At 34.4% G+C, this 22,594-nt stretch overlaps 1 protein-coding gene across 6 annotated transcripts in view; it reads left to right on the forward strand.

Moving 5' to 3' along the window:
- LOC143255363 (protein turtle-like) overlaps positions 1-22,594 on the forward strand; it is a 303,979-nt gene that overhangs the window by 237,457 nt on the left and 43,928 nt on the right. For 4 of the 6 annotated variants that reach the window (XM_076510891.1, XM_076510892.1, XM_076510896.1 and 1 more), the window contains exons 3-8: positions 6,383-6,498; positions 8,197-8,350; positions 9,610-9,897; positions 10,012-10,296; positions 13,232-13,347; positions 17,523-17,676. In XM_076510891.1, the coding sequence (XP_076367006.1) occupies positions 6,383-6,498; positions 8,197-8,350; positions 9,610-9,897; positions 10,012-10,296; positions 13,232-13,347; positions 17,523-17,676 (1,113 nt within the window). Of the gene's footprint in view, positions 1-6,382; positions 6,499-6,563; positions 6,717-8,196; positions 8,351-9,609; positions 9,898-10,011; positions 10,297-13,231; positions 13,348-17,522; positions 17,677-22,594 lie in introns of those variants that run through there. The other 2 variants (XM_076510894.1, XM_076510895.1) reach the window with 2 other exon arrangements.

The following is a 22,594-nucleotide window of genomic DNA, read 5'->3' on the forward strand; positions in this document are numbered from 1 at the left end:
AAGTATTAGTCGTAGACGCTTGTTACGTCCGTGTCGAATATATATATATATATTTAGTGTAAATCGCCTTCTTGTTCGACAGGATATATATATATACATATTCTGTCATTCTCTCTAATCTTACGACATTAGTTGTTGTTGTTTTTTTAGTGTTGTTTATATGGAGGATACTGTTGTGAATGTGTGTGTAATCTGTTTGGCTTTTCATTTTTATGCGTTTTGGATTACCTGTGAATTAGGTTTAGAAAATTAAAGTCGCAGAATTATCAAGAAGTGCCAGTACGTGTTAATTATATATGAATAATTCAAAGTTTTAGATTAAAAAATCGTTGTTTTGTTTAATACTTGATTTTCATTCACAGTGGCTGAAAATTACCTGTATTTTGTAAATTTTGATATTTGTTTAAAAGTTTCTTAACAAAATCTTTGGAGGTACTAATCGTTCGTGTGGTGCTAATCTTCATGATAATAACTTATACGTCAGTTGTGCTAAAAAGAAAACACTTTTTGATTAGTAACCGATATTACTGATGTTTTTGTCAGAGTTCCAAAACACTTGTGAGTTGCAGTTTCATTTTTATAAATTGACGTATATTGGAGAAACCTGTTATCCGAAACTATTTACTACATCATCTAATTCTCATCATTGCTTTACCTGTTATCCGAACCCATTTATCACATCGTCTAATTCTCATCATTCCTTTACCTGTTATCCGAACCCATTTGTCACATCGTCTAATTCGCAACATTGTTTTATCTGTTATCCGAAACCAATTATCACGTCATCTAATTCTAATCATTCTTTTAACTGTTATCCAAAACCGTTTATCTCATCATCCATAATATAACGGAGAATCCAAACACTGATTATAGATACATGTTAAGAGATTAATTCGTAAAAATTCCCTAACAATAATAATTTAACGTTTCGATATATTTAATAACCAGAAATGGAGTTTATTTTATTTTAAAATGGATTAACCAAATTAATAAATATTTAGTCAAAATTTCAAAAACTATTATGCGCAGTAACTGAGAACAGTTGGTTTCAAAATCTGCCCATAACAATGAAAAAACATATTTAGTTGGATGTCATAACTCTTTCTTGTGCTTTTTTCAGCAATAAACGTAGTTTCGCATTTTGTTCAGTTGTAAAAAATATATAACTTTCAGTTATTTTCTGCAACGCATTTCCATCTACATTATTTATTACTTGAATTGTCTGTTCAGTTTAGTCCTACTTGTTTATGTATATAAACTGCTCAAAAAGTTAAAGAAACACGTACATATTTCAATATATTTTTGTCACAACTAAATTTATGTATGAAAAGCATATCCGTTCGACTACAAGTGTATTTTTAAGCTTGCGAGTGAAGTTTGAAGCAACTCAAACAAAACTCACTTCACTCAAAGAGAATACAACTCAAGGTACCCTATATAAGGCTGTTACGTGAAACTATGCAACTATTCCTCATTAATTCTCGGAACAAACACCGACATGGATCTTTTGTGGCTTGTTTTGTCAATGTACCTTCATCTTGTGTACCCAAGCAGTCAGGCGCCATCTGACAAAGAACAAGGTGGCCAGGGCGGTCCAGATGCTGGAGGATAGCCAGATCCAAAGGAGGGTGGCACAGCGCGTTGGTGTGTCACCAGGCGTCATCAATCGACTTTGGCGACGCTACCAGGAGACGAACTCTTATAGCAGGATACCAGGTCAAGACCGTCATCCTGCACAACAACCAGAGAGGACCGCTACATCGTGACTGCCGCTCTGCGGGACAGGTTAGCTACGACTCGGTCACTGTGAAATGACCTTCAGCATTCCACTGGAACCCGTGTATTAACCCAAACAGTTCGCAATCGTCTGTACGGAGGATGCCTTTGGGCCGGACGGCCTGCAAGGGCGTTATTCTGACAGTGCGAAATTGTGCAGCTAGTTTGGGGTCTGCTTGTCAGCACATGGACTGGGAACTTCGTCAATGGTCTACCGTGCTGTGGACAGACGAGAGCAGGTTCACTGTGTCTCGCGATGATGGACGTGCGAGAGTGTGGAGACGCCGAGGAGAGCGATTTTCCTCCTGTAACTTTGTGCAACTTGACGCTTATGGAGGAGGTTCTGTAATGGTCTGGGCAGGCGTATGCTTGGGTGGCCGCACGGACTTACTCATACTCGACAGAGATGATCTGAAAGCATGACGATATAGAGACAGAATTGTTGAACCCATTGTGATGCTTTTTGACGGTGCTGTCGGCGATGGGTTTATTCTCATGCAGGATAACGCACGAGCCCACGTCGCCTGACTGTGTATGGACTTCCCTGACGAGACTTTTGAGTGGCTCGCCAGATTTCCAGATTTAAATCCAATTGAACATTGTTGTAATATGTTGTCGAGGTGTGTTAGTGAACGCCAGCACCCTTCTCAGAATGTACAGGAACTCCGACAAGTCCTGGTAAACGAGTGGGCTGCCATACCCCAAGATAACATCGACAGACAGATTCAAAGTGTGCCAAATCGGTGTCAGGAGTGTGTCACAGCCCGTGAAGGTCACATTAGATATTTAATGTTTCAAACATCATTTCTTGAATAAACGCATGTTAACTTTTTAAAGAATTGTTTCATATGGGATATCAGTTTTGATGATATTGGTCATTTTTAAAAATTTTATTTCTCCATGTTTTACAGTTCATTACACACATTAAAAAATGGAAACAGATGGAATTGAAATGAGCTAAATTACCTGAAAAAAATGAAAATATTATCACATGTGGAACACTGAGATAAATTATATAATAAAACGTACATCTTCCTTTAATCTATTGAGCAGTGTATAAATGAGACTCATAATACCATTTTATTTAGAATTAGGGATTTGCAAAGCTGTTGTTATTTTAGAATACAAGAAAAGAAAGGCTAGAAATATATATTTAACTGTAGGTAATCGTGTTTCAAAAGTGATACACAATGAGATATCTAGCAACCTAGTTAAGTTAGTGATCATTCCAACGACGACAAAAGAAAATCAGTTTTTTATTTCTCTATTATTGATTTTATTACACATTATTATTATTGATGCGTGCGACTCGTAATCTGAGGGTCGCGGGTTCGCATCCCCGTCGCGCCAAACATGCTCGCCCTCCCAACCTTGGGGGCTTTATAATGTGACGGTCAATCCACTATTCGTTGGTAAAAGAGTAGCCCAAGAGTTGGCGGTGGGTGGTGATGACTAGCTGCCTTCCCTCTAGTCTTACACTGCTAAATTAGGGACGGCTAGCACAGATAGCCCTCGAGTAGCTTTGTTCGAAATTCAAAAACAAACAATCAAACAATTATTATTGTTTTGTTTAATCATATAAACAATGTTTGTAATATTATCGTCTTTTGTATTATTTTTCTTCTATTGTCTTTTGCTACTCGTAATACATAGTTTTGTTTTAGGTATTTTTTTACATTGAAACTAGCTTATTTGTAGACTAGATGGATATATCAGATCATCCCATAAATAATGTGTGAAAATTTAATACAGAAAATCCATCAAAATTTCTCTCTTTGTATAAGGCTTTAATAACAAAATATGTAGTAGGACGTGTAATAAAATGTTCAGACAAATAAGAGAAACTAACCTAACTCCACTTTTTCAGATCATTAATCAAATAAACCCTTATGAAGATGTATGTGTCTGAGGACCAAATTATGAGTTTAAAAAAAGTAACAGTGTACTAGAAACTACGCGAAACGTTCAAGGTGTTTATGGTACGGAGTCTTTCAATGAAAGAAAATGTCGAAGGTGGTTTTCAGAAGTTCAGATCAGGTGACTACAGCTTAAGTGATGCGCCACGTTCAGGTCGTCCTGTTCGATTTAATGACGATTTGCTGTTGGCTGCACTTGATGAAGATTGTGCCGTAACAGTTGAAGAACTAGCACAGAAGCTTTATGTAACCCATTCAACAGTTTGCCCTCATCTGCAACAGCTTGGAAATGTGTCAAAACTTGGAAAATGGATTTGACAAAAGCCAACCTTAGAGCAAAAGTGGACATTTGCACTTATCTGCACTCTGGTGAACGTAAGTCACCTTTTTCTAGACAGGTTAGTGACTGGAGATGAAAAATGGATATATAATAAAAATGTTAAGCGCCGCAGATAATGGCTCAGTGCAGGTAAACTGGCCAAAGCACAGCCTAAAATGGACCTTCACCCTAGGAAAGTCTTGTTAAACGTTTGGTGGGATATTGTTGGTGTGATCCATTTTGAGTTGCCACTTAAAGTAACGATTACATCAGACTTCTATTGTCAACATTTAGAGCGCTTGAATGTTGCACTTAAAGAAAAACTGCCTGCTTTGATCAGTCATAAAAGTGTTGTGTTACACCAGAATAATGCACGGGTCCATACAGCAAGGATCACATCTGCAAAGATTGAAGAGCTAGACTGGGGAAAATTTCCACATCCTCCCTATTCTCCAGACCTTGCCCCATCTGATTACCATCTATTCTGAAGCTTACAGAACTATCTTGATGAAAAAAAAAAGAGTGGAACATATGAAAATGTCAAACTACCCTCTCTACGTTATTTTCCTCCAAACCCCAAGAATTTGAAAGAAGTGGCATTCAGAAGTTTGTGAATCGTTGGCAGGAAGTAATTAGTAATAATGGAACATACATTATTGATTAAATAACATTAGAAGCATTTGAAATCCTTCCTCTTTTTCTGAACCTAAGTGATCTGGCATGCCAGGTGGTTAAGGCACTCAATTCGTAATCCGAGGGTCGCGGGTTCGATTCCCCGTCACACCAAACATGCTCGCCCTTTCAGTCGTAGGAGCGTTATAATGTGACGGTAAATCCCACTATTCGTTGGTAAAAGAGTAGTCCAAGATTTGGCGGTAGGTGGTGATGACTAGCTGCCTTCCCTCTAGTCTTACACTGCTAACTTAGGGACGGCTAGCGCAGATAGCTTTCGTGTAGCTTTGTGCGAAATTCAAAACGGAACTGAACCTAAACTCTGATATTACTTAAGGGATGACCTGAAACTTTCTATTTAGTTCATCTTCAGTCGCACAATAATACACAACAAACCCTTAAAGCTGTCCTTTATATAATCGATAAGGTATAAACCATAGTTGTTTGTATATGTTATTCTACGATTCTTTATTATCTGGTCCCTTGTGAATTTGATGATTCATGGTTTGCGTCTTGTTGTAAAATTGCTGTGCGGCAGTTGTTGGTTTTAAATAGTTGCACTCCATGTAATTTTTTCTGTTGAAAATTAGGGACGCCTTGTGCAGCTTTGCACGAATCTCAAAAACAAATCAACAAACGTGTTTCTACCTGATATCTTGTGCCTTACTGCACTTGATGAAGATTGTGCCGTAACAGTTGAAGAACTAGCACAGAAGCTTTATGTAACCCATTCAACAGTTTGCCCTCATCTGCAACAGCTTGGAAAGGTGTCAAGAGTAACTATGACTCTCTTAAGGTAGCCAAATGCCTCGTCATCTAATTAGTGACGCGCATGAATGGATTAACGAGATTCCCACTGTCCCTATCTACTATCTAGCGAAACCACAGCCAAGGGAACGGGCTTGGAGAAATAAGTAAGAAGCCTTACTTATACAACAACTCAAGCCCAAAATAAATCAATATAAAGGAACACCTTTAAACCTATATTAATAAATATAATCAAACATCTAAGCACGCCCTCTACATTTCCACACTCAATTACACAAATCCTTTCAAACATGTGGTCAGTTATCGGTCAGTTATCTCTTTCTTTCCTTGTGAACCTGACGATGACCGAAGAAGGTCGAAACGTTGTTCGCTTCTCTACGTAGAACTTTCTTGATCTATTCCAGCCGTTTTTACATATATATTTGACTTTGACCTTTATTTATCAAGGCTTCCATGCTTTCTAGCATAGGTGTGCTAGAAAGAGAGGTCAAGAGACCAAGAATCTTTTAAAATATACCGTTATTTAATCATTCGTGTCTCGTATTGATTCGACAAGCATCAAAAATACTTTAGTTTTCATATAACTTACTAGTTTTCTCTATTTTAAATATACTTTTATTTTCACCCCTCCATGGCAAACTTCTATTCCATATGAAAAATCTTACTAAAACCCTTTGTGAAAATGGCTTGAATATTGACACAAAGTTATTGTTTTTTTGGGATTCTCAGTGTATCCTACAGATATTCTTAATTAACGTTGTCAACTACTGAAGTTGGTTAACTAATAACATACAAAACGGATACATTCAGAGAATTATACATGTAGTTGTTAAAACTTCTGAATTGTTTGGATATTTAATTCCTCAGATTCTCATATAATGTACAAAAGGTCCATCCTCAATTTGTGATTATTTTATCTGTTGGTCAATAGCTCCTCCTCAATTCATTCAGAAGCCTCCTGACGTGGTGTATGTGAAGGTAGGCGAATCGCTGAACCTATCTTGTGCTGCCACTGGAACTCCCGAACCTGTAATCACATGGTTCAAAGTAAGAATTTTGAGCTCAGTCATTTGCGATAACCGATGTTGTGAAATGTTAACGATAACAGAAGTATTTCCGCTAATCAGAAGGCACGCCTGAACTCTTAATATAGTTCTAGATAATAATTAGAAGTAGTATTTTTGTCTTTATCGTTATTGTTCTTTAGTTGGCTAGGTAACAAAACATCAAACTTTGGTAAGATGTTGTTGCAATGGTTTTTGTTGGTGAGTGAGTAGTTTTGGATTATTCATTAAAATAAAAATGTAAAGTCCACCCTACTTAATGACAACGAAAGTGTTTTACTTCCTGGATTCACACAGGTTCTACAAGTTTAGAAGTTAGGTACACATAATTAGCAGTGTGTTTAACGTCATAAATCAGTAATGTCCCAATAGAAATTCCCCTTGTTTATTCTCTCTTACACATATTATTTATTGTGTGTTTAGTATTTTCTTGCAATCAAACTTGTGATTTGCAGCATTGAACTATCTAAGTTACTCAATAATTAAACACCAATTTCTACAGCCCATTTTCGATTAACTCGTCTTTACGCTCTCAAATCATTTCTTAAACTTGCAAGAAAATACAGGTTTTGAGCTTTGCACCGATCATGTGATATCAACACAACTTCTAGTTTTACAATAATGCAAACGTCTAAGTTAAAAAATATATGTAATTGTTTAGAGAAATCCTACAACAAAGTAATTCTCAGAGCCAAGCCTGTGAAAAAAACTTAATCAGGGTTTAAAAAAAGAAAAGAAACCTTAACTACTGCCATTTTTGAGTGCAGCAATATATTTGAGTGTAATGAAATTCCTTTTTTTTTTAGTTCTTACAACTACAACATTCATGCAGGTTGTATATAATATACTTTGAAACAATCAAGTGAATTATTTACTGTTTTTATACAAGTATCTCGGATTTGATTGTATACAGAAATGTTGATCACACATCATATTATAGTAAGTTGCACCCTAACCACAGCCCTTATATAATCTAAGTCATCATCTGGTTGAGTTTTGGGTATTGTTGTTTTACTTTTATCCTTTTTCACTTTTTTTTTCATCTGACTATCAACATTCTTCTTACTTTTCTGTTGTGGCATCATTATTATTTGATTATTCTACTCCTGATTCCACTTTACTATACTTTATGCTTTACCAGGTTTTTTTTTCATTTCCTCTTTCATCTAGTCTACTTGTTGTTCTTTTGATTTCACTGTTTCTTACTACTCACATTGTTTTTCCATTATCTATTATATACACACCTTTTATTATCCAGTTTTCATTCTCTTAGGTCAGATTTTCCTGAGTGCATTTCTTTTTTGTTGGTCATAATCAAATAGTTTTCTTTTGTCTCTCTTTTTATTGTGTTTCTTAACTCCCCTAATAATCTCAAATTTTAAACCATTAAAGCAAATTATTTTACATCTCTTATCTTCTGCTCTATCAGTTTCAATTTTTTAGTATATGCAAATAAATGCACTTCAATGGTTTGTTTTCAGTTATACGTAGGTTTATGTTCATTAGTGAATTTACTGTCAGGATTTATAATAACTTTGAAAAAGTTTTATTTCAAAAAAAGGGTACGTAAACAAAAATTCATGAGAAACTTAAAAAATAAAATGTTCAGGGATTTCCTATTCATATTAATGCAAGAACTCAGCATTTAGTCTGAAAGAATTGGCCATTTTTTCATTCATAGGATAATCAAGGTTTGAAAGAAAGTGGAAGAATTCAAGTTCTTCCCACAAAACTAAGGATAACACGGCTTCAGGAGAGTGATTTGGGGGATTACTTATGCAGTGCCCGAAATAAAGAGGGAAACATTAATGTAGCATCCAAAGTCATAGGAGCAGGTAAATTCAGTTTATATTTCTACAGAACTCTTAAATCCAGACATAAAAATTATTATTAACCTATCTAAAGGGAATAGAAATTAAACTAATTTTATCTTATGATAACTTGCTATGATGTTATGCTTTTGAACTATTTCTTTTAGAAATGAACTGAATAATGTTTAATGTTTAGTGATCATACCGTAGCTTGTAGATCTCTAATAATTTAGCGTATGAAAAAAATAAATACATGGATAAGCAGTAGCTCCCTATAGATCCATTTGTGACAGACACATCTGAAATAATTTATTTTGAAAGTGAAAAATTATCATAGGTAAGATCCTCCACTTGTATATATTGGTTGCTATAAAGCAAACATTATATGCTTCAGTGCACTCCAAGACTTTTAAATAAATACAGTAAAATAACTCCAATTATTTTATCAAATTTTAACAGTTGCCTTTGCAGGGTGCTAGTTACTTTTCCAAGGTAAAAGAAAAGTAAACTTGCAATTTTTCTTGGATAACTTCAAGCAAATGGAAGTATTTGTAAGAAGTAGGTTTACTGAGGCATTTTTCATTAATATGACATGTAACTGTGGGGAAAAAATTTTTTACTGCATTGCTGGTGCAACAGTGGTATTTAGTATATTTGTTTACAAGGAACATCTCTTGTGAAAAGTTTCACACATTTCAAACGAACCAGTCATAATAAGTAAGATTATATTTTTATAGGAGTTTTTTGCAGCTAGTGTCCCTAGTGGAAACTCGAAACGTAGTGCAGATTAATACCAGATTAATTTTATTTATCTTCTATAAATTGTGAGTGTGTAGTATCACTTATTAATTACTCTTATAAAAGACCAAATTGAGAATTCCAGTTTGAATATTATACAACATTATACAAAGTCTACACTTTTAGCTTGCTTAAGCAAAATATATCTCTTCTCATTCCTGTTGTATATTTTCGAGAGATTTCATATATATCTCACAGAAGTCTTTTTTGGAGCACATGTCAAAATATTACCACTTCATAATGAAACAAATGAAATTAAGATAACATATTAATTATAAATTTGAAATTGAGGTGTTTTCTGAATTAATTGTTTGACTCTCTTACCTTACAATTTGGTACTAAAAAAATTAGAAACAATTACCAATGATATTTTTGTATGTTTTTAATTTTTAAATATAAATAAGTTTATAGAAAACAGTAGATCAATATAAGTTTCAGATGATGAACAACTATTAATTTATTGTTATTCTAATGATGCACACCAGGTCGTGCTTCCATCACAGTTCCACCACGTAACACCACAAAAGTGGCAGGGCATAAAGCAGAATTCATTTGTGAAGCTAAAGCACTGCCCACTAACTTGACTCATCACTGGTTACACAATGGCATTGACATATCTGAGCTTCCATTGCTGGAGGCTCGAACTTTAGTGCGACGTGATGGTACTTTGTTCATCAATCCAACATCACCAGAAGACTCGGGTAACTACACATGTGTGGTTTCAAATGGTATTGGAGAACCAGAGTCTGCCTTTGCTTTCCTTAATGTGGAATGTAAGTTGATCTGATAGATACACTTATAATGATATCTAAGAAAAGATTATAATAACCTTATTTATAAAGGTAAAACTCTTCAATCATTTCAGTTAATGTTCTATTTGTTTACAGATGCAGCTCGTGTAGAACACTCGCCTAGCCCTCAGTATCTTCCACTTGAAAACAGTGGCATCATAATCTGTGGTGTAAAGTCTAATCCACCTTTTCAGTTTGTTACTTGGACTAAAGACAGAAAACCATACCCAGTGGATGAACATCCTGGTGTGACCAATCTAAGTAATGGATCCCTTTTGATCCAAAGAGTAAGCCATGCACATCAAGGAATGTACAGGTGTACACCATATAACATTCATGGTACAGCTGGTACATCCAGCCAAATGGAAGTATTTGTAAGAAGTAGGTTTGCTGAGGCATTTTTCATTACTATGACATGTAACTGTGGGGAAAACATTTTTTACTGCATTGCTGGTGCAACAGTGGTATTTAGTATATTTGTTTACAAGGAACATCTCTTGTGAAAAATTTCACACATTTCTAAAGAACCAATCATAATAGTAAGATTATATTTTTATAGGAGTATTTTGCAGCTAGTATCCTAGTGGAAACTCAGAACTTAGTGCACTTAAAATAAAAAAAGATATTTGTATATAATAGTTTTTGAAAAGATTTGATAATGTATAGATTATATTCAATATCATAATGTAATGTTTTTGCTCTGCTGGTAGTGTTCTTACTGCAGGCAACCGGAGTGAGCAATCATGAACATGTATTTGATAGATTTTCTATTTGAAGTTTATTGGAACACATGGAATTTACAAGTATCATTATATTTTGTGTTCACTTGTAACTGGTAGTATGTTCTGAATCTTTATTTAAATGAAATTAGGAATTAGTTGTTTCTATTCTGGGATTTGTCAATACTTTAAATTACAGTATTTGAAAAATAGAAGTGCACACATATAAAAAGGCTGCAGTCATTTACACAGAAGATCCAATCTACTCTTTCAGTTCAATACATTTTTGTGTTCCTTTAAGTAATTACTGATTAATTTTATTTTGAACTCTTCATAAAAGTAGCAAATATTAATCATTACTTATCTTTAAAATTGCAACATGTTATGTTATTTATCTTAAAATTATACCACTTATTTATATCCTTAGAATTACAAGATAGTTATTATTATTTATGTTTTAAATATTTTCTATTCTGTTTGACCAGCAAAATATGTTCTCCATTCACTATGATGCAAGAGCTATATCTAACACCTCTAATAAAGCACCATGGTTGATTCTAATCAACCTTGATATATTAATAAACGTAGTGGCCACTAACACCTCCATACATTAAACCTTAAAATAGCATATAGAATGTATTGTTAATTGTCATATTGATCTATCAGGCTACCACCACTGTATAACAGTCAGTAATCTATAATATTATCTGATCATTGTGGTGAAATTGTTCTGCAAGCATATCAAAGCCAGTTTTAAAACATTTATTAGACAATATCATGTATTAAATCACAGAACAAAACAAATTGATTTAAGTGGTTTTTTCTTTTTCAAAAAGGCTTTTTCTTATATATTACTACTATAACTTGTTTTATATATATAGTACAGATGTTAAATATTTCTTTGTCAAAATTATTTCTTTTTGAAAGAATTTTGATGATTAGACTTCATTCATGTAATTAGAAATTAATTGTTTTTGTGTTTATCAGTAGTTGTACTCATGTATTTGGAGATTAATTTAATCATGAAAAAGTATAAGTATAGCTAAAAACAAGGAATAATGTAATGTAATGTAACATTTGTTTGCTGGCATAATTTTTTTTTTGTAATTACAATACTTAAAGTTAAGACAAATCTTTTATTGAGAGTTTGTAGAGTGATATTTGTCTTCATAATCGTGCTCTCTTCTTCTTCTCTCTTACTCCTGAAAAAGAATATTCATCTATTCAAAAGCATTCTGTTTTGAACTCCACTTCATTGTGTCAGTACTCATAATTTATAATTCATAGGAAGATTATTACTTAAACATTACACATTCATGTAAAGTTTTCTTATTACTTGATTAATTATGATGCAATTTAATCTATTATTTGCACAATTTATTTGTTTGTATATTTTGTTGAATTTCATGCAAAGCTACTAAAGGACTATCTGCACTAGGTATTCCTAGTTTTGAAATGATAAACAATATGAAAGGCAGCTATTCAACACCAACTTTTGAACTACCTTCTACCAACAATTAGTTGAATTCATCTTTACCTTATGATGCCCCCATGGCTAAACGTGCAAGCATGTTCAGTGAGAGCTATCAGTCTCACAGCCTTCAGATTGCAAGTTATGTTCCCAAACTACCAAGCTATGCCAATCTCTGTATTTTTAATATAGATTAATAATTTTGAAGTTTTTGATTATTGAAAAGTCAAAGATAAGCCAAATCTGAAGGTTTTTAATATTTTCTACAGTGTTAAACCAAATAAAAAAAATTAAACTTTGCTATTCCTACTGTGTAAACCAAACAAATGTCATAGTACTCTCAAAGATTAATTGCAGTATGTATGTTACTTGAGTGAAATTTAATAATTATGTTTTGTTAGTTCTCTTTACTGATAAAAAATTCAATTAACAAATTTAATGTAATCTCAACTTTCAACTGTATTAGGATCTAGATGAAAATATTGATACTAGTAACTGAGAATATATTCTCTTGAAATTCTCTTTATCACTTTTTTTTATCACATTATGAGAACTTGCTCAAAGCAATGGTGAACAGGCATAGCTGATGAAGTTATCCCTGTACTTTTTATATTTAAAGAAAGGTAGCTAAAACTTTAAGTTATGTTTGCTCAAACCCAAATCTTTCCACTGGCCAGAAAGATATAGCATCTGCTCTGAGCAAATTGTGACATGAATTACATAATTAAAAACATTCACTTTTCATTTTACTGTTAAGTGCACTTAATTCAAGATGTTTGTAGTAACATTGTAGTTATCTATTCTGTTGTTTCCACCATCCAACAATACTTTTTTATTGATTTCTTAAGTCTTCATTGTAAACTTTCATTTTAAATAAAATAAAACATTGGGTTTTACATTTTCTTTGATTTATTGTGTTATATAAGTCTTTATAAGTATAGCTACATTTTACCTATGAAATTACATGTGTATTTAAAAAATTCCTTTTGATAATCCACTGGTTAAATATTTATTAAAAATTATGTTTCACAGTATCCAATGGTAACTGATTATCTTTCATTTCAAGCTCCAATTACTTCTCTCTCCATTAGAAAAAATGTTATTCATAAAAGATCTTGTTTTTCAGAGCCTCCTATGTTTACTATAAAACCAAAAGGAATCTACCAGACTCTCTTAGGTGCTGAAATAACCATACCTTGTGATGGAACGGGACAACCTAAACCTATCATACTGTGGAGAAGGGTAAGTAAAAAAAAAAAAAAAATCATCTATACATAGAAAGATAGATGAAATTCCATTATTAGCTATATAAACAAATATCAGTGAACTGCTGGCTTATACTGTAAGTTATTTCTATATAATATATACCAAAAATAGAATATTTAATGCTATCATTTTATATTCTTCTCCTCATTTTAAAATATAATGTAAAAAAAAGCACTTACTGCTATCATTTCCTAGCACATTCCATGAAGTGCACTGTTGATGACAAAGAAAGCTTTACAGTTCAGCACATCATACCTTTTAAATGTTACAAGGTTTAAAGAATATCATGTGGATGCAACTGCTGCAGTTGTCACCAGGGGTACCATTATAACCTAATCACAAAAACTGGACAAAATGTACCCCTGCAATATCCAGAATACATTGTGTGCACGTGAAAATGGACACTACAGCAACAACTTACCTGGTGTACTTGTTACGTTTTTGATAAATGCATTTTTTGTTATCTGGAATTACAAGACTTTCCATAGTACCCACTGACTTTAGGTAACTCCACAAACAATCATTTACTGGTATTAGATTCAGTGAATGAGAAAAATAAAGTGAAATGGATTTGTCCTGAATGTGCTCCAGCACAACATCTTTCATCTGATTACCAATATAAAAAAGGATACCATCCTTCATGAAAATCGTATTATCTGTCACATTTCCCTCCTGTGGCATGTTAATGAAAATCAATGGACCCATTTATAAACATAAGAAATGTGCAAATGAAATTAAAGAGGTGCCCTAGGATGGAACATGTTAGAACTGTAGCATTTACATACATGTGATATCTTTAACACCTATGTGAAATGTTACCCGAATATGTCATACCATTTGTGTGAAACGAGATGTTGAATTGCCAAAAATTCTTTGTAATCACCCTGTATGTAAATACTACAGCTGTAAGCTTTTTCATAATTAAGTGAATAAACCTTTATTTGATGTATTCAGCTATTTTTTTATAAACTTGAGTAACAATAGCTGTATTCAATATTCAGTTTAGGCAGGATGTGCTCAGTCTTAATCTGTACTGTTCTCATTTCTGATTTTGTTATGAGTGACAGAATGTTAGTTCAGGAACAAACACATCATCTCTCATGATATATGTGTTAGTCACATTATCCAGGTTGCCTGAATAGCTTGGTTAACATATTGGTGATAGTAAGATACGAATCTTGATTAATATCTGTCTTTCTTTACCTTTTAATGGGACTAATGTAATGATATATGTTACTTGGTATTCTGGAATATTTCAGTTGACTTTGAATTGAATGTAACAATATGCAAAGTTAAAATATTATCAGAATAACCTTCTTGACCATCCAGTGCAACTGCCTAGGTCTGGCCTACAAGTGCTATGGTTGTATCATTTGTAAATCAAGATGTTGGTTGTTTTGTGTTCTTTTTCTTCAGAGTAAAATAACTAGGTCTGTATTTTCTGTGATTGAATTTCACTTATTCAGGTTCTGAATACAAAATCTAAGAACCTCCTGTTGTATTTAATTTTGTGGCTTAGTTTTACCAGAGAATACCACAGAACTAATTATTAATTTCCAGTTTTGATGTTATGACCAAGAATGTTTTTTAATACTTAAGTTCAGATGGCCTTCTCTGTTTTCTGTTTTCATTTTGTACTGTTAGATTTTATACTGCAAAGATGAAACGTTTTCCTAGAAATTAATTAAGGTGGAGAAGAGGAAACATCAACTAAGACCACAACCACATTGAGAACTAAAGAATGCTGTGCGATATAGGCGAAGCCATTTTCTGGATAAGAATCTCTTATTGCAGATGTGTAGGGTTACATTCCTGTCCTTCATCTTGCCCCAAGAATAGGAAGTTTAGCTGCATTCAGAAATCTGTGAAACTCTAACCTATTTCATTCTTTCAGAATAATCCTCAGTTTGTGGAAAAAGTTAACCATTAGTTCTATTGGACATAATAATTAAGCATCTAGGGATTCAGAAATCAAATTAATGGTCTCTATAGGTCACCAAAGTGCTCACCACACAATACAGCTTAACAACATTGTTCATTGGAGTCACCAGAAGACTACACAATATGTCTCTGAACAATGAAACCTACAAGAAGAAGCCATTCCACCATCAGCTAGAGGAGCAAGTGACTTACTAGGAAGCTAGTTACCAATTAGATGTTTGAGGATCTTTCAGATCAGGAATTTGGGTTTCCAAAATCACTACAGGTTACATGGAGGTTCATGATCAATAACAGCAACTGGATGACATATACACAACCACAACACATAATTTTGTGGGTAAAGAGCAAGAGATATGTGCATTTTTAAACTTATAGCTACCATATACTGAGATGAATTAGTATATTTAATGTTATTTAATGGTCTTACACTTGACTGAGTATTTAAACAAGGGAAAACTCAGTAATATGGACACAGTTATAATTAAGCTATAACAATGATTCAAACCTTTAGAGAACCAAGCTGTCCACATGGCTAAGTTAAAAACTGAAAGGATAGGTTCCACAAAAACTTGGCCATTTATTTAAATTGTCTAAAATACCTACATGAAAATTAAGCATATCCTTTTATGGTGTACATTATCAAACCCTGAGTACATTCTGGTAAACTAGTTCTTTGAAGGGTTCTGCAATGAACTCATGATATCACATTGAACATACTGCATAAGTAGACAATATTTTTTAAAAGTTATAACGTGTCAGTGAAGTCAAATTGCTCAGTTATCAACTTCACTACCACAAGTATTACCGGGTTGTTTGATGTAGCACTGATTACCACTGTGTAGTTAGAGCTCCATAGACCCTGTTATCTTTGAAGATGTCCAGCTGATTGAACACTGGAAGAAAAACAGTTCATATTTTTTCATACATATTGATGAAGATGACTCAGAATTGTATCTGTATTTTATATGACAATAGCTTCCAACTGTTGTCTAAAACTAACTTGGTTGTTTTAGTCATGAAAGATACTACAAAGAAGTTTAAAGAATAAATTTTGTTTATGATATTCTGAGAAGTCTACTGATATGAACTTTGTCACTTTAGATGTCAAAAGCAAGAAAGTAGTTAGAGTAAATAAATGTCATATCTTCAATTAGATCTCAGTAGGCTCATTAATAAACTTGAAGATTTATACTGTTATAGACTGGGGTTCATGTTGCCTTTATGATATATGCATTACAGATAGTTCATTGTGTAGTTTGTCCCTTAGCAACAACAGAAAATCAAAACAGATGGCAGTGAAAACATTAAACAAATACATTGAGCAACTTGTTTGCAAGGACAATTACAAAATGTTATGTGTGTATTGATTTATCTACTCATAACTACCTTGAATTGTAACAACTTAAGATTACTCTGTTTTATTTATCAGAGAACTTTATCTAGCATATTCACAGATATATGAAGTAATTTCTTTTCTTACTTCCAAAAAATTCAGTATGAAATCAGTGCTTAGTACAACTCACTCATAATATTTCAGTAATAAATTTACTTCTATCATGGTTTATTCATGTATTTATAAAGATGTTGCTGAACCTGTTTGATTATTTGGAGAAAATTTCAGTAAACAAAATTTTTTACAAGTGTTTTATTTGTTATTATACTTGTAAAATTGTAATCACAGTTATGTATAGTTAGCTTTCATTTTTCATCATCAGTTGGCAACACTAGTGCAACATTTTCTTTAACCTAGAAGGTTTTAAAATATTTTTTTAATGTTTGCTGTGGTTATTAGAACAAATCTATTCACCTTTTTCTTGGTAATTTTTTATTCTAAACTGTAGGAAACCATGCAGAGAAGGAAGGGTATGGTATCAATCAGAATAATCCTCTTATAACATTTCCTAAAAGATTCAAAGCTCTCCAAATACAGTATTTGCATTTCTAATGTTTAATTTATTATATGGATTCTAATCTGTTCTGAAGTATATTATGTAACTGTATATGAGTGTTTTAAATCAATATATTTGATAATTTATTATACTTGTATACATGTGAAAGATGTGTTTACAATTCTGTTTATACCTTTATGTTTTAAGGTAAAAAGTAAGGATTTTAAATGAAGTATTTCTAAAACTATAGGGAACTAGAAGAATTAGTAGAATAAATTGCAAATGTGTACTTTTTATTATTGAAATAAATATTCTATTTAGGCAGATGGCGGTAGACTTCCAAGAGAAAGATCTAGTCGGCAAGGAGGAAATCTGACCATCCACAACTTACACAAAGAAGACCATGGTCGCTATGAATGTGTATTAGAGAATGATGTTGCCACTCTTGTAACTAGCACCATGATTGTTATTGAAGGTATTACTGAGTCATAATATGGTTTTTATTCAAAAGTCTTTGAATATATTTGAATAAATCTACTATACCTCAACACCTACAATTTGCTGTTTCTAAAAGCTTTTAATTTGACCACATTTTATTTTTTTTTTTTGTATGGAAAGAAAGTGATTAATTATTAAATATTTTACATGCTCACAAAAACATGTTTTGAAAGCACTTGCTAAAAGGAATTTTTTCTTCAAAAATGATGTTGTAAATGGGACATATCACAGTTCATTTACAGTTTTAATTTTCTTTGCAAATTAAATATAGCTTATCATAGTTTACTTAAATTTAAATGTCCAATTTGAATTTTAGAACATCATTATCAGGAAATAGCTGGGAATAAGGTATATAACAAAGACTTTATGAAAATAGCATATAGCTGACCTTCTTAAATTCTCTGATTATGAAATCTAACTAACTGTTATTGCTTATAATGCTCAAAAACTTTTGAATATTAGACATTTTACCTTTATAAAAATAATTTTGTAGCGTTAACCTATGAAATTAGCTTTGGACTAACCTATATCTCTTAATCTGCTCCAAGTCATATAAAATGCTATTTGAATTACACTCAGAAATACTGTTAATAGTAAGGTTATTCAACTGATAATTCAATATGTTTAATAATTATAGATATTATATTTCTTCCATATTGAATTTTTATATTATTTATTCGTCAGTTTGTTTCTATAGAATTTAAAAGTAATATTTTATTATTATTTACACATGTATACCTAGGAGAATAATATCAATAATATTTGAATTATTTCTATTAAATATAAGCTTTTGTTTTTGCTTGAAAATGTTACTTCCACTATGATGGCAGTAACAGAAAGAGTGTTAAGGGTGTTGATACGAAAATACACTATTTTGAACCAGATTAGTTGTTTCGACCACACATCATTTCCAGCTGTGATGCTCAGTTTTCATGTGAAATTGTATAAACTTCTGAATGAAAGCAGAGTTTATAACAGTATATTAACCACATCATGTCTGCTGTACCTAGTACCAACAAATTTGATATTTGATGACCAGATTAGTTTTGACTGAAACTTATTGTGAACTTTGAAGCATAATTATCCTATGAGAGTTTGATATATGAATTTATGAAAACTGTGTGATTTCAATCGAGCAAAAATTAATCTTGGTTGTGAAAGTGAACCTTTAATAACAACAAATCTGGATTTTTGACATTATATTAACAACATGAAAAAATGAAGTGATTAATTTAGAGTCATATATTTGTGTATGTGGTAGATTATACCTAAAAGTATGAAGTGTACTTAGAATGATATTCAAACCTCTAGAAATAGGGTTTAATTACTCCAAGATGAGTTACACAGATTCATTGTTGTATTAAAACAACTTCAGAACCTCACCACATTGTTACTGTGGCTCACTGAACCAGGGTTGCAGCAAGTGCATTTGCACAGGTTGAGAAAATTTGTCATTCCTAATTGTCACCCCTCAGTGTGTATTCCTGAATGTAGTGAGGGGACCTCCCAGGGAAGGTTCTGTTCATTCAGTTTACCTCCTCTGGGATCTAAACATCCACCCATGTGTTTGCCTTGCATGGTAACCCGTGAAGGAGAAGAGAGGATCCTGGTGGTTGAGGGGTCCAACCCAAGCACACCGCTTTGGCCTTGGAGTAGCCTCCTTAGGGTCGGTCGGCTGGTCCACTTGGGCTAGAATCAACCAAGTACCAGTGTTGTGGACATTGTATCTGATGCAGATGTTTGAGTATAGTACTCACGAAACCCTGGCATTGCTGCAGTGTCCTTGTTTGGCATTGTAATGTGTCCCCTCTTAGGGCTCTGTGGTGGTTGGGTGGGGTCAGTTTATACTGAAAAATTATTTTTTTATATTACAGTTCCTCCAAATAAAAATTTAAATAAAATAGTGAAAAAAACAGTCCATAAGTAAACGACCACATTTTGAAGGTTCTGAGCAGCAATCTTCAACATCTATAACATCTGTACCTCATTTTCTTACACTACATTCTCTTTCATTGAACAGTTGCCATCACCTTTTTAATCCTGGGGGACTTTAATGGACATAATCCCCTCTGGGAAAGTGCTGATATTGACAGGAGAGGTCACTCTGTAGAGTGTATGCTCTCTGATCACAACCTTTCTCTTTTCAGTACTGGTTCTTCTACTTATTTCTAAGCACCTAGTCAGTCCTTTACTGCTATTTATTTCTTAATTTGCTCCTCTTCATTACTCTCCCAATTTTCATGGAGTGTTGACAATAATCCATGAGACAGTAATCATTTTCCAATAATTTTGAGAGGGACTGGGTGTGGTCGATGCCACCCGAACCCCATGCCCCGGTGGAAGCTGGATCAAGCAAACTGGCCCTCTTTCACTGCTCTCACAGAACTTGATACTGCCATCAATTGACAGCTGTGTGGCAGCAGGAAATTACTGCATCAGAGAAGCAGCTGTTCAATGTATTCCTAAAACCACGACATGTTTTTCACTATATCCTTGTCTGTGGTGGAATCCTGCTGTGCCGTATGGCATGGAATGCTCAAAAATGCATCTGTGGTACTTTTTGTAGATATCCCAAGCTCTCAAACTGCATCGCATTCCAGCAGGCCCGTGCACATGCTCAGTGGGTAAGACATCAAAACCAGAAGGAATCTTGGATTAAGTACACAACCAACATATCTTCTATCACCAGTTCCAAAGTTATATGGTAAAGATTTAAAAGGATAGTGAGCAGTATGATTCCTTCCTTCTCTCTGATGGCCAGGAAGAAGCTGTCTTCTGATTGGTTTTACCCCTCGGTGTGGATTCCTGTACGTGGTGAAGGGACCTCCCAGGGAAGGTTCTGTTCTGTCTGGTTACCTTCTCTGGGATCTAAACATCTGCCCACGTGTTAGCTGGGTGTGGCGACCCATGAAGGGGAGGAGAGGATCCTGGTGGTTGAGGAGTCCAACCCTAACACACCACTTTGGCCTTGAATTCCTGTAGATGGGCAGCCTTTGGGTGGCCCCCTTGGGTCGTTCAGCTGGTCCACTTGGGCTAGAGTCAACCAAGTACCAGTGTTGGAAGTTCTCAACGGGTGTTGTGGACATTGTGCTTGATGCTGGTGTTTGGTTATAGTGCTCACGAAACCCTGGCGTTGCTGCATTGTCCTTGCGTGACATTGTAGTGCATCCCCGCGTAGGGCTCCATGGTGGGTGGGGTCAGTGGGTACCGAAATTTTTATTTTTTCCTATGGATCCTCCTTCAAAAACTTTAAATAAAATAGTGAAGAAACAGTCAATAGGTAAGTGACCACGTCTTGAAGACTCTGAGCAGCAATCCTCAACATCTGTAACACACGTACCTCATTTTCTTATATTACATTCTCATTCAGAAAAACGTTTTGGGCAATTGTCCCCTTTTTTATTCAGAAGGGACTAAAGGATCTTGCTGGCTCTCCAAAATCAGTAAAGAAGCTTTGATCTGGAGACATATTAGTTGAAACATCCACAACGCACCACAGTGAATTCCTCTTGAATTCAACGGCAATTGTGGATATACCTATTGAGGTTACCCCTCATGCTACCTCATCATGAGGAGTTATTGTTGAGAGGGATTTGAAGAATGTCCCCAAGTCAGAGATTCTCGCTGGTCTCTCCACTCAAGGAGTTTCTGCAGTGAGGCGCATCTCCACTCGCAATGATGGAGTTAAAATGTTTTAATGGACAGGTGATTCCAAGTTCATGTGGGTTTGACACTTTCCCGTTCTTTTCTTCTACATGAAGTTGGAGTCCCTCAGGGCTATGTTTTGAGTGTCACACTTTTCAATGTAAAGATTAATGCCATCACTGCACAATTTTTTCTTACTGTTGCAAACGGGCTATATGTCAATGACTTTCATATTTCATGTTGGTCATTGAACATGAGGTATATTGAGTTGCAGCTACAGACTACCCTCAATCGTTTCCTGAAGTGGACCACAGCAAACGGTTTTAACTTCTCTTCCTCTAAAACTGTTTTCATGCATTTTTTTCCACCAACAGGGTATTCACCCTGATCCTGAACTCTGTATCGGTGAAGTTGTGCTACCTGTGGTCCCTGAGACAAAGGTCTTGGGGTTTATCTTTGACTGTAAGCTGACCTTTATACCACACATCAAGCAGCTATGGGTCAAGCATACAATAGCACTGTGTCCTCTCTTCCACCACTTGGGGAACAGATCTATGTTCTATGCTAAAGATATATCGTGCTCTTATTCAATCGAAACTAGACTATGAATCACTGGTCTATGGCTCTGCTTGAACCTCAGCCTTAAAGATGCTGGACTCCATTCATCATCAGTGACTTCAGCTTTGCACCAACGCTTTCTGTACTTCTCCAGTTCAGAGCTTATTTACATAGTCGCATGAACCTCCTCTGCATCTCCGCCATTTGCAACTGTCTTTACTGTATGCTACAAAACTTAGTTTCTCATAAAAGCATCCCACCTGCAGTTGTATTTTCCTTCCTCAGTGGGCCATGCTTTTTCAAAACAGACAATCTGCCATTGGTCCTTTTGGCCTTCGTATCCAGGAGCAGTTGGATGAATTGGGTTAATACTTGGGTAACATTGTTGTATCCACTGGTCAGCCCATCCCACCATGGCATATTACAGTCCCCAAATGTGACCTGTCTTTTGAGAAAAGAAGGCACTCCTGATTGGAAATACTGTCTGTTATTTACTGAACATCTTTTGAACCATCCTTCCATTCCTATTTGTACACATGGTTTGAAATCAGATGATTCTGTTGGCTCTGTCATGGTTTGTTGTGGTTTAGTGGTTGTGTGCAGAATCTCCTCTACAGCTTATGTGTTCACTGCTTAACTGTGTGCCATTTCTCTTGCCCTGGATCACATAAAAGCTAAGCAGTACTCAAACT

Source organism: Tachypleus tridentatus, chromosome 7, assembly GCF_004210375.1.
Source record: "Tachypleus tridentatus isolate NWPU-2018 chromosome 7, ASM421037v1, whole genome shotgun sequence".
In the NCBI taxonomy this organism is placed as follows: domain Eukaryota; kingdom Metazoa; phylum Arthropoda; class Merostomata; order Xiphosura; family Limulidae; genus Tachypleus; species Tachypleus tridentatus.